The 13204-nt window shown below is 37.9% G+C and overlaps 1 protein-coding gene across 4 annotated transcripts in view; it reads right to left on the bottom strand.

Moving 5' to 3' along the window:
• LOC149225757 (alpha-mannosidase-like) overlaps window positions 1–13204 on the bottom strand; it is a 535348-nt gene that overhangs the window by 188811 nt on the left and 333333 nt on the right. For all 4 annotated transcript variants that reach the window (XR_016247700.1, XM_089377304.1, XM_089377305.1 and 1 more), the window contains one exon: window positions 661–774. Coding sequence is in view for 3 of the 4 variants with exons in the window: in XM_089377304.1 (XP_089233430.1) it covers window positions 661–774 (114 nt within the window). In the remaining variant the exon portion in view is untranslated. The remainder of the gene's footprint in view (window positions 1–660; window positions 775–13204) is intronic.

Raw genomic sequence — 13204 nt, 5'->3', positions numbered from 1 at the left:
GCTCATAGTTTGGGCAGGTTTAAAACTTATTATCCTAAAAGGTCTGTCATTTACAATGATTCTTAAGAATTCCAATTATGATTAGGGAAATGTAGCCTTACAAGCACATGTAACTGGAACTATGTGCTTGATGGTCAACTAAAGTTTAAACTTCCAAAGGATGGGCTATCTTTAAATATCATTTTGTTTGCAGCCTTCCATATTTACAAAATCACTTCCCTAGATTTACTGAAGGATAACCTTCCTAATGTGCATCTTGAATCGACCATTTCAAATCAATATATAAAATCTTAAAATTCTGAGTTTAAGTTTAGAATTTAAAGCCATTGGAAAAGTAGAGAAATTCACATAATCAGTGGGACAGAAAGATTTTTCAAAGGATTGACCATCTAAAATGAGTTGATGGTGCTTACAAACTAAACTAAAACGTGTTTGACAAGGTATAAATTCAGTTGCAATTTCATTAATACCTCAGTGAATTAATACACCCATTTCAAATTATCAAACTGGTTGACTTACTATGTATATCTGTCCCCGGAGACCATGCAACTTGCATTTCTTGCATTTACCATCTGATTTATTTCAATTGTATGCCAAATTTCTTTTACATGTTAAAACTCTTTAAAATATTTTGCTATAAGGGCAAGTTGAGTGAATTACATCTATTGTCGCAAATAAAATCTGGAGAGGAAGTGCAGCTTTTAATCCCTTTGTCCTCCTCCATTCTGGAGCTTCTTCCGCAGGCTTGACACTCAAATATAATTTACCTTGAACCTGCAGCTCCCAATTAGCAAAAGGAAAACTATAAATATGAAAACAGGTGTAAATATTTCATCTAATTTTAGATATTGACATCACAAATTTCTATTGGCTTCTAACTTTCTAGTTCATAAAATAAACAAAAATTATGCCTTAATAATAATATAAAAGGAGAAACGAAAATGAAGTCATTAAAGTATAGATAATACTTGCATTAATAAAATAAAAATGATCCAACGCGGGAGAGAATAAAGAAAATTCATAAAACCAAACATAAATTACAATGAATGATCAATGGATAAATAAACAAAGTCTAGTATTAAATTATATGGTTAACATCATATTGCAAACCCAATCTGCAAAACTTATACCTTGACTCACATTTTTCCCAAGGAAAACCTTGCTGCAAACCCAAGGAATGCTTCTGTGCATCCGCGGATGGCATCCCTAGTAAATCCATTGGCGTGGACCAGTGCAACTCACCTGGGGGATTCAAACTGGGCATCTAATGGCATGGAACTAGCCAAATGTCAATCAACATTGGTGACAACCAGTTGAGCTAATCCCTTTGGCTATGGCTTGTCCATGTATTTATCAAAATATTAGCAGGTATTGGCAGAAGAAAATTTTGATAGGTCCAAGAAACACCTGATGATCATACACACCAGCTTACATATACACTCAAGTCCTAAATGGTTTTACTGCTAATCACAGTATTAACTATTAAGAGTATTCAGAAATTGATAAGAAAGCAAAATAGTAACCACGGTCCACAACTTGAGGGTGTCTATTGTTTTGTTGTTGCTTTGGGCCACAGACCCCTCAACTCAGATTTTTTCCAAGTTTCTGGAGGTTATTCCTACAAAAGCTAACAACTTTATACTTAAGGAAGGATGAACTGCTTATAGAGTCACTGATATTTTGCCATCATAAAATTTGACCATGTAATCAATGTCAAACTCATCAAGAAGCAAATTCCAAGCTGATGCAAGTTGAAAAAAACTAACTTAGTATGTAGTGATGGAGAGAAAGGAATTAGTCTCCTTAAAGATGCATTGAATCCCTTCATCAGGTGTGGTTTCTTAAGCAGCCTACGGGGGATGAATTGCTTATAGGGTCACTGATATTTTGCCAACATTAAATTTGACCATGTAATCAGTGTCAAACCCATCAAGAAGCAAATTCCAAGCTGAGGCAAGTTGAAGAAAACTGACTTAGGATGCAGTGATGGAGAGAAAGGAACTTGTCTCCTTTAAACAGTGCATTGAATCCCTTCATCAGCCTCTTGAGTGACTTTAAAATTCCTGCTACTGGTCAGCCTTGTTAGGAGGGCTCCCCTCTATAGATTTTCTCTATTATGTTCAAGAACTACTTTAAACAGGCTAAAAGAAGTATGCCCAAAGATATTTCCTTACGTTCTCACTTCCTTTGTAAAGTTTTTTTCTTTAATTTCCTACTAACCTGGACTATAATATGAAAGCATTAAGGAGGAAAATTTCTAGAGTTTGAATCACTGTAATAAATATGACCAATCCTTGCTACATTTTTTTTGATAATTCAATGCAAGTATCAGAAGTCTACTCAATTGATTTATATATCAAAGAATGCTTAGGTTGGGGGATTGAGGTTTTCAAACAATACCCAAGGGGCCTCATTGTTAAATTTGTTCATACATGGGGTGCTTTTATGTGGTAAAAATATGTAGTACATTAGGCTTCCTTTATACTGGGACCTGTACATATGTTCCGTGAACTCTTTTTCTATGTTAAAATCCCTAAAATTGCCGATAGGGTCCAGTGCCATGTAGTTTACTAAGGTGCAATAGGAAGCCATGATTACAATGTGCACATTGCTATAGCTTAAGGTAGTCATGGTCCTAGTCTAAGTTGCATGATACATGGAAATGGAAATGCGAAATGCGATATATATATATATATATATATATATAATGTGCTATTTCAGAAAATTATGTTGAGACTTTGAAAGAAAGCATTTCAATTTTAAGATTTAACATTATGATTTAGAATACATATTCATGATTTAAAAGAATTTTTTTTATTTCTAGAGGCTTCTAGAGATCTCCAATTTTTTTTTATTAAAACCTAATCTCTAAAAAAAATAATGTTTAATCCAAAGCCAAAAACAGGTCACATAAGTGTGCCATATGGCTCTATACACATTGCAAGGATGTTGAAGCACGTTGTACATATGGAAAAACTTGGTGTACAGCACCCGAAATGCGTTTCAGCCCCATTTTGGAATTTCCATACTGAAACGTGGCTGGTATGTGGAGGGTCCACGTTTCCTGCGACATAGGTCCCAGTCCAACAACAACCTAGTAATGCTAATTGGTAAATCCTAAAGGAAGATATTGTTATCTTGGTCTAAGAGGCAATTCCTTGGAGTCCTAAAGATAGTACAATCCTAGTTATTGCTTATGCTATGTAGTAAGTCCTTAAAGGAATATACCTTACTTCATTACTATTTAGTTGGAAGTGAAAATCAATGTATGACAAAAGTTTGTCCAGAAATTATATTGCTAAATGGTGATTAACATTAAGCTGATATGATTGATAAGGTTCATTGACTTGATGGTGTTAGAAAATCAAGTGAGACACTTGTTTGTTCTAACACAATAGCTTGTTCAGCTAAAGATAGTAATTGTGAGCATGCTAATAGTGGATAACCATGAGAGCTTCATCTCAATTGCATCTATCTATACAGTTTCTAGTTTGAGATAAATGGTGAGAGAACACAATAAGTGCTCCTCAAGCGCTCAAGACAAGATCACAATGCTGGGAAGCTAATTTACCTGTAATTCATAAGCCCCCTAGAGAGATATTTTCTTTCATAGGATCTGACCTATGAGTGTTTGGCCAGGCCTTTAGCATTCCTTAGATGGCTGGCATTCTCATGTCACCAACATGAACCTTGGCAATTCCACATTTCAAAATTTGATATGAGTTATGATGATCATATAGATTTCAAAATTTTCAGATTTGAAGTAAAGAGGCATGGCCCCATTTTGCAATAAATTGGAAGCAAAGTTTCTTGTTCCTTTAGATTTCTCATGCATTCAAGGATGTCCACATGAGTTCCATTGCGAACTATGGAAGAAGCATGCTCTAATATTCTATGGAAATCACAATGATTTTCTACCTTTTGTTGCTTCTTTTATGGGTTTTATTGAAAAATTTAATGTTGTCCATGAAGATGTAATTATGAAAATGTTTGAACTTTTTATGAAAATACATGCAAGGGAATGGTATGATGGACACAATCCCAATGAGATATTCTCATTTTGTTATCTCCTCATAGTTTTTCAAGAATTTTGGATTGCTGTACGTAATGTTCCTAAACAGGAATGTAAGTGATATACAAAGCATGCAAACAATCCAGCAATCAGAAAAACGAAATATACATTAAGCACCCATGGAAACACTGGAAATAGAGAACTGCTGAGCCATTTTATTACTTCTTCAGGGGCAAATACAATAGTAAAATAGAATGGTGCACCTGGGCTTGTTTCAATGGACAAACATGACAAAACCCAGGTGAGAAAATGTTGAACTGAAAGCTGCTACAACTGCTGCACCAAACTGAACTGCATTGCCCCAGAAAACTGCTCTGTCTGCTGACTTTGAAGGGTTGGAATCACTGCTTCCCGTGCTCAGAAAATTATGAGATTTCAGCTCCTTGCTCCTTGGCCTAAACCCAGAAAAACCCACGAAGGAATTGGCCAAATGTTGACCTCGGAATTTTGGCCCAAATTCTCCTTAGCTCCTCTAACTGCTGGCTGAGTCGGGACCCCTGTTTGACCCCTTAGATCTGCCTAGAAAATTCTATAAATTTAGAAGTGTGATCTTTGCTCGAAACCCAGAAAAACCCAAAAAAACCCAGAAAGGTTTTCCCTTGGTTCCAACCTTCAAAAGTTGACCCTTCACAACTCAGCCCTCCTCCAATTTCGAATTCTGTTATTGTGACTGATCCTATCAATCTCTGCTCTCCCAACTCCAACAATTCTCCTCAAATGGCTCTCCAAGTGATCTCCTACTTCTCCCGGCCAGCTCCAATGCTACAATTCCTTCCTCCAACTCCCACGTGAGCATAGTGATGGCTCTTTACGTAGGCCCAGGTAACTGTAATTCGGACTGCTGGGATGTTGGCTCTGCTGGCTCCAAACTCGCAAGAAAGGCTGGCCCATTGCTGCTCTCCCAATCCTCTAACTCTCCCGGCAAATGCTTGATCACTGATATCTCCAAACTCCCCTTGTGTATTCTCCAGCTAGTCAGAAATACACACTCTCTATTGTGGCTGAATGGTAGTGTTGTAACACACTCCCGGAACTCCTGAAATACTTATGGAACTGCCTCTTTAGGGCGGGCACGGATGGTCCCCCGAAGTAGAGGTTGAATCTCCTGCTTGAGAGATTCGTGGCTAAACAGCCGGTTGACTCAGCTAAACAGCAGAGTGAACAGTTAAGTAATTTTGATTGCAAGGTGTAAGAATGAATCCAAAATGAGAGTTGCTCCCTCCTTATAACTCCTTGGGCCTCCCTAGCCTCATGTGGGCCCCTCCATCCACCTATTCGACTTTCCCTCCAAGCTATTCGAATGGGCCAATTCAAACTCCCATGTGGGTGGCCCCCACATTCCACTAGCAACCAAATAAAGTCGAATTGCCTCCTAAGTCCCTAAGTCGAAAATGATGGGTTCTCTTCCTTAGCCAAAATTGTGCAAAATTGTGTAGCAGCACCCTGTTACAAATGTGTTTGAGAAGGGACATGACACTGCAAAGGATTAAAGAGAAGGGCTAAATGATGCATTATTTTGGGATGAAATTTGCGGATGATATGATGTTTGCATATGAGAGGGACCCCTCAAGGCCTCTCTTGGATAAAGTGCAAAAGTGAAGCATTGTTTTTCTTGGTTGTGTATGCTAGAGAAAGGTATGGATTCTGGAAGGCTAGATCAAGAAGAATTCGTTAGTGTGCAAGAGCTCATTGAATATTCCACTGCAACTCCACATGAAGACAAAGACAATCAAGAGAATGATGCTAACATTGAGGATTTTTGGAATCATGGGCAGTCACATGGGCTGGATTTTTTTGTACAAAAATTGAATAGCTTTCTCTAGCCATGTGTGACAATGGATATTGTGTATTTTTTGGATCATGTAGGGCAGATTTTTGGATACAAATTTTCAATTTTTTCTAGTTATACATGACTTCATTTCTCCATCACTTCATGCATATATTTTTAGCTGAAACCTAAGAAACATGACACATATAGTATATTAATACATTTCATGAGTCGTTGGCCTATCCTTGGAGTATTCTATGCATGTAACATCATGCAAATGGAGCAACCTTGTATTATCATGAAGTCGTGGGTCATAATTTCCGTAGTTGCCCACTCCATGAAGCCATGGTTCACCTTGGTCATAAATTTGTGGATGCCATACCATATGGCATAGTTTTAGTGACATATGAACCCAATCAACTGCCGTGTGGTATATCTTCATGCTACAATTATGAAGATCACAAGTCAACCTTCAAACCAATCAATAGATGGGGTAATGTATTATGGAGCCATTTTCTTGATTTGAGCTGATATTTGAGGGGTGCCATACAACAAGCACAGGGTAACATCATGGCATCAACCTACCTTTGTTAAACAACTATTACAAGTGACTTCAGTTGGATATGGTACGAGGATTCAATTTATATTATATGATAAAATATGGCACATCATTCATGGAGCCATAATTATATGTAGCTGTTACCACACAATCTAGCAGGGCCCTATGGAAGGGAAACCTAAGGGACATCTACTAGACTAAGTGACAACAATGGGACAATGACGCATTGTCACCTCAGTCAAAGTCCCCTGCCCTTTACAGACTTTCACCGATGAGAGGAGGCCCAGTGGGAAAAGAATCACTTGGGATGAATAGATCAATGATTTAGGTGTGAAGTGATTCCACAAAGTCCATTCAAGGAGAGACATAACAAAGGATCAATTTGTCAAAAAAGCTAACACGCTCTCCAAGAAAGACCTTGATGTGAGAAGATCAAGACCTAGGGTTTGAAATATGCAATGGTAATATGTATTCCTAAGGTCAAGACTCTAGGAGATGAGGTAGGACCTCTCAAAGGAGCTCTATGTAATGAACAAAGTTCGCGCTTCACAATACTCTTCAGAACACTTGGTACACAAAGACATCCACTAAGGATAATAAATATATATATCGAATAATGAATAAGAGAATTGATATGAGATGTGAGATGATATATTTTACAAATAAGGGCTTGCTTATATACCGAGATAGGTGCCCCTTCATGAACAGTGATGTCCCTAGTGACATGGCCCTTCTATAAATAATTATTGTTTAGTTTATTCATTATTTATGATTATTATTATTTATATAATTTATATTATTTTTATATATTTGTTATTCATAACATTGCCTTCCTCTCAAAAAGCTTTGTCCTCAAAGCTTATTGATGACAAGGCATGTCTTCTAGTTCTTTGCCTTGTAATCTATCACATCTTTTGAAATTCTTCGAATTGTCAACTTCGATGATAGGATCCTCTGAGAGCTAAACAAAATTGTCGAACTGAGAAAGGATTTGACCATCCTAAATGAATCTTCTGTGGGATCTTGTGGAACTGGATACTTCATGTGAATTTTTATCACAAGACTGAATTGCACTGGCATTAGTAGTCTTCGGAACATAAGTTCATTGTTTCTATTCTGAGTGATACAGATATGCAGACTGATTGAGTTGTCTGCTCTTGTGATTCAGATGTCGATAAGGAGTTCTTGTGGTTTGATTTTCCCTTATTATGCATGTGGCAATTTCCAGATTTACATCAAACACTGATGTTGTTGAGTTGGTTACATAATTTTCATTTCGATTTTTCATCCTCTGAACTGCAGCATCTAAATATGTTTTTACTTCAACTGGCTTGTTATCTTCTTGAGTTGTGATATTCACTGGATCAATATTCGCTCCTTTTTCTTCAACTTGAATTTCTACATTTGAAAATTTTGACACTTCCTTCTTGATAAGATGTTGTACCTTGTTTTCCAATGATTCCTTGTCCTTCTTAAGCTTCTTAATTTGCATAAGTAATTTTTCATTATGGTCTTTAAGCCGAGAAACTTCTTCATTTTTGTCAATGGTGATTTTTTCGACTTCCTTTGCATATTTTGTATTGCTTTTTTACTTTCTTGAAAAAATACTTTTGAGATATCTTGTATGTCTTCTGGTGTTACTGAATCTGATTTCAACGTAATGTTCTGTAGTGTTATTTTTTTCTTCTTGTAGGAAAATGTTAAAAACTTCTTCTATGTATTTAGGATGAAGGACCCTAGAGTTTCCATCTAGGGTGAACCCAAAATAATGTCACATTGATCACTCCATAGGGGTTGAACAGAGAATTGTGATATAAATGTATAATCCCAATGCTTAATTTTAAATCAGTTATTTCATATTGTTTTTTGTCCAAGAAGTCTAATTTTTCGATTATATTCGACTTAGGAATCACTAATAGGTTTGCAATTTTAGGGTTTATATAATTTTAATTTTCGGCAGGAGAGAGAAATAATAACATATTTTCCTGCTAGAGTCCCCTTAATTCTAAATAGCACAGGGGCATAACTTAATGAAGTTTCTAGAAATCTTCCTTTCCTTTTCATTATAGATTCCATTTCCTTCTCGTAAGTTATTGACTCCATTTTTGTTTTGTTGATAATTTCCTCAAATGATACTTTGTTAATGAAAATGAAATCTCCTATAACTTTTTAACTTTTAGGTATTTCACTTAAAAAGTTTCCCCTTAATTGAAGAGTAACACTTTTTTTATGTTTCTTTTTTGTTTTGATTCTCTTTATAAGCATATACTGTAAAAATACTATTATAATATTACCTATATGTTGGGAGCTAAACTTGCATGTTTTTACTTACCTTTTTATCCTATTTTCCTTCACATTTGCACTCCTAACTAAGTTATTTCATATCCTAAATTGCACAGGTATACCTCTAATCATGTCTTTATGAATTAATTAACCATTGAAGCATAGTCTAGGGGATTATGACCAAAGCGCTTGCTAAACTTCATCTTATGTGCAAATTTCCAAGTCAAATGGCTAAGTTTAAACAATGAGCTATTATCGAACTGCAGCTGTAACAACATAACTGATCCATGCTTCCTCTTTCTATCTTTTGCATTCAGTTTTGGGCTTATTACAACCTTCATGTAAATCACAGGCAACAATTACCTTAATCTCAGGAACTGTTTTTGTATAAGAAAGGATAGAGAGTTTGAAATAGGGGGTTGGAGACAAGAGAATTGAGCTTTGTAACAGAGACTTTTACATTAATGAAATTTACAATTTTTTCATCTTTCTTTGAGTTCGTGAGTTCATCACAGCCTTGATCAGGGAGTTGGGCCCACTCTCCTGATCAGGTGTTGCTGAGATAGTGTGTGCTAGTTTCTTTTCCATATATGTATTTCTTTGCTGTGATGATTTGATGTAATTGCTGTTACAGTGAATTATTGCTATCATTTCCATTGCTATTACAGTTAATTATTGCTATCATTTCCATTGCTGTTACAACTTAGTTATTGCTGTCATTTACAATTGTTGTTATAGTTGTTTATTATTCGTTGATGAATTCTCGGTCAATTCTGGGCTGTACAATTGTTACCTGCATATATTTTGTGTGTTAGCCTTGAAATAGCCAGTGGATCCCGGATTGATAATTAATGTGGGAAAGGGTTGAATAGTTTATTCACACTTGGACACCAACATTTGGCGTCGTTGCTGGGGATCAAACCTGGGTCATCCACGTGACAAGCGGAAAATCGACCCCCGCAAAGTCTTTGGGGTTTTATATGACTGCGGGCTTGCGGTGACAACTGATTTGTGGGATTTCTCTCATACTTGGCCATTTTTCTTCATTTGCTGGGTTTTTCGATGGTAATCTTCGAAGTGCTTTAACTGTTATTCCAGGAGTCCATTTTTGGACTTCTATATACCATTGGAAAGCTTTTTATCAGCACTAGGCATTGCATGGGGGATGATCGAGCTTTGAGATCTTCTGTGGCCTGGGACAATGGCTCCAAATTTGACTGCTCTTGGGAAACCTTGACCAATTGGAATCCGCAATGCAGTGAGTGACAACATTGACTCCAACTGGGGACAGTGCCTAGCTAGCAAAGGTGCTGAGGACCTGTAGATTAGTAGCCTTTCCTTCCATTAGGCATGGAGTTATTCTTAAACAAAATATAATTCTGTGAAAAAGGACTTTTTGATAATAAACTGAAAAATTCAAATAACAATTTCAACACACACCGGATATTTACAATGAGCAAGATACAAATATCTCTAATTTTGAAAATAAAATTTAGGAACTGACCATTTACATGCAGTTCCAGCAGTTCACCATCCAAGTTTTCAAGCATGTAAGTGTTGTTTCCCCTCTCTTTTGCAATCTTGAAGGGGCCCAACCATAGTGGATCAAATTTCCCATGCTTGCCTTTGTCTTCTCGCTTGACATCCCATCTGAGCACTAAATCTCCTCGCTGAAGAGGACTGTCCTTAGCCTTCTTGTCAAACAGAGATTTCTTCCGTTGTTGGTAGTTTGACAATTTAGTCCCCACCTGCTCTTTGTTCTCGTGAAGCTCCACCAACTGATTTATTCTTCTAGTCAAAGCGCTAGGCTCTTCCTCAACTTCTTGCAACAACTTAGCTACTGGCATTGCTAATTGGATAGGTGTCAGTGTCCAAGTGTGAATAAAACTATTCAACCCTTTCCCACATTAATTATCAATCCGGGATCTACTGGTTGTTTCAAGGCTAACGCGCAAAATATATGCAGGTAACAATTGTACAACCCAAAATTGACTGAGAATTCATCAACGAATAGTAAACAACTGTAACAACAAATGGAAATGACAACAATAACTAAGCTATAAATATAACAATTCGATTCACAACATTTACATCAAACCATCACAGCAAGGAAAAGAAATACATACATGAAAAGGAAACTAGCACACACTATCTCAGCAGCACCTGATCAGGAGAGTGGGCCCAACTCCCTAATCAGGGTTGTGATGAACTCACGAACTCAAAGAAAGATCAAAAAGCTGTAAATTTCATTAATGTAAAAGTCTCTGTTACAAAGCTCAACTCTCTTGTCTCCAACCCCCTGTTTCAAACTCTCTATCCTTTCTTATACAAAAATAGTTCTTGAGATTAAGGTAACTGTTGCCTGCGATTTACATGAAGGCTGTAATAAGCCCAAAACTGAATACAAAAGATAGAAAGAGGAAGTCTGGATCAATTCTGCCATTACAACTGCAGTTCGATAATAGCTCTGCCATCTCGATGTGTAAACTTAGCCATTTGACTTGGAAATCTGCACATAAGATGAAGTTTAGCAAGTGCTTTGGTCATAATCCCCTAGACTATGCTTCAATGATTAATTAATTCATAAAGACATGATTAGAGGTATACCTGTGCGATTTAGGATATGAAATGACTTAGTTAGGAGTGCAAATGTGAACGAAAATAGGCTAAAAAGGTAAGTATAAACATGCAAGTTTAGCTCCCAACATCTCCCCCCAACTGTTCTTTCTGCATGTCCTCATGCAACCTGTCACCTTCACAGGTCTGGGTTAAATTGACTGTGATCAGCACGTAGTTGAGCAAGATCATATTTTTCGGCCATATCTGTCCCTGGGGGTTTGTATTCATCTATTAGTAAGATATCTTTCCACCAATCACTGTTCACATTATAGGCAAGAGTGTATTGATCTGTTGGCAACCAAAGGATGGGAAACTGGAATCTCAAGCCCATGAACCCCTCGAGTACAGATGCAGGCAATATAACGTGGCAATCTTTCTAGTGCTCTAGCATAGTTAGGGGCCCCGAAAGGTTCCCGCACTCTGACAGCTGATGATGACAACCTCCATCTCCTCTGACAACTATCCAGAGCCTCATCCTAACAAGCAACCACCTGTGTCGTGCATAACCTGGTGCACCATCTCTGAGTTACCAATATCTTTTCTGGATGCCCCTCAATCCTCAAGAAGGTAGCATGCCTATTATAAATAGTGCTAGACTGACAATGCTCTCTTCGAATAAGAAGAGGCCTAGTGGATTGATTTGCTTCAAATGTATCACTGGCCTTCTTCCACTTGACTTGATTGATGGTGTAGGACATGAAAGCTCTCAGTTGAATATCCTCTACATAGGGAACTGGTTTGAATGCTTGGTCATCTCCCAAGAAATAATCATGCATATACAGTTCACATATTAAGTGTTGGTTCAAATGCGGAGAAACTGTATAGGGTCCTCGATTTCATGGCTGATTTCGAGACGAATACTTTCTAGGAAAAAGAGAAGGTATTGTTCATGGAGAAACAAAGCATAACTGTGAGAAGGGGGGCGACAAGCCATTACCTGTTGCGTTAAGGTAAACATTTCCTCCTTATCAACTCCAACATTCGCACCTGCTCTTCTAACTATTCGATCTTCTTCTGTTGTTTTCCTCATTTCTACCTCGCCCTATCCATCCGGTCTACATAATCAGTGATGATTTCTACGACCTAGCTACGAACTCTATTTACCTCTTCTTAATGATCTTTCACAGCAAATGTCCCCTGTTGAAGACGACCAACCACAGCCTGCCATTTCTGAATCTCGGCAGTCAAAATGAATTCCCGAGCCTCCCATAAATGGTCTATAGGTTCTGTTTGCACCACAACAGAAACAGTGGGATTTTCCCCGGTCTGAGCTACTGAGGGGGCAGCTCCAGTCTTAAGTATTGCAATTTTTCTCCTGTACCTTCTTGCTCCCCTTTGCAAGCGCAACACCCTTTTCCTCAATCTCAGATTATCTATTTTTAATTGCATAAGTTCATTAAATTGAGACTGATACCTTTCCTTAAGGGGAGGTCTCCTTTGTGCGCACTGTTCAATGAATTCTTGCTTGACAATGACCTCCTCCACTGGTCTCGTAGCTGGTGTGGGGCCTGGTGGGTCATCGGCACAGGTGTCGACCGACTCCACCTTCACCCTCACTTCTTCTGTTTGCTTATCACCTTGAGTGGTGTCCCCTCCATTTCCTTCCAGAATTACCACGGTCGGGGGCTCGACATTCTCCACTTCTTTTTCTCCTGCTTGTTCTCCCATGCGTTCCAGAACTGCCTTTGGCTCTGATGGGTCAGTTTCAGCAGGCATTGCATCTTTTGGTAATTCTTGAGTTATCTCGGCAACTTGCGGAATACCATCCTCAACATTTTTCTCTTGTGCTTGCTCTTCCGCCCGGTCATCCATTCTCTGTACAAAAATTGACTCAAACCCTTGTGGGGTAGCGTCAACACGAATGTCTTCCCTGGTGGTTCTACAGGGCTAGCATCCATCACCG

Source organism: Pinus tabuliformis, chromosome J (assembly GCF_031772625.1).
Source record: "Pinus tabuliformis cultivar Carrire ecotype Pingquan chromosome J, CPIR1, whole genome shotgun sequence".
Classification (NCBI taxonomy): Eukaryota; Viridiplantae; Streptophyta; class Pinopsida; order Pinales; family Pinaceae; genus Pinus; species Pinus tabuliformis.
Note: the sequence above shows the minus strand (reverse complement) of the source record. Positions and strands in the feature narration are given on the sequence as shown.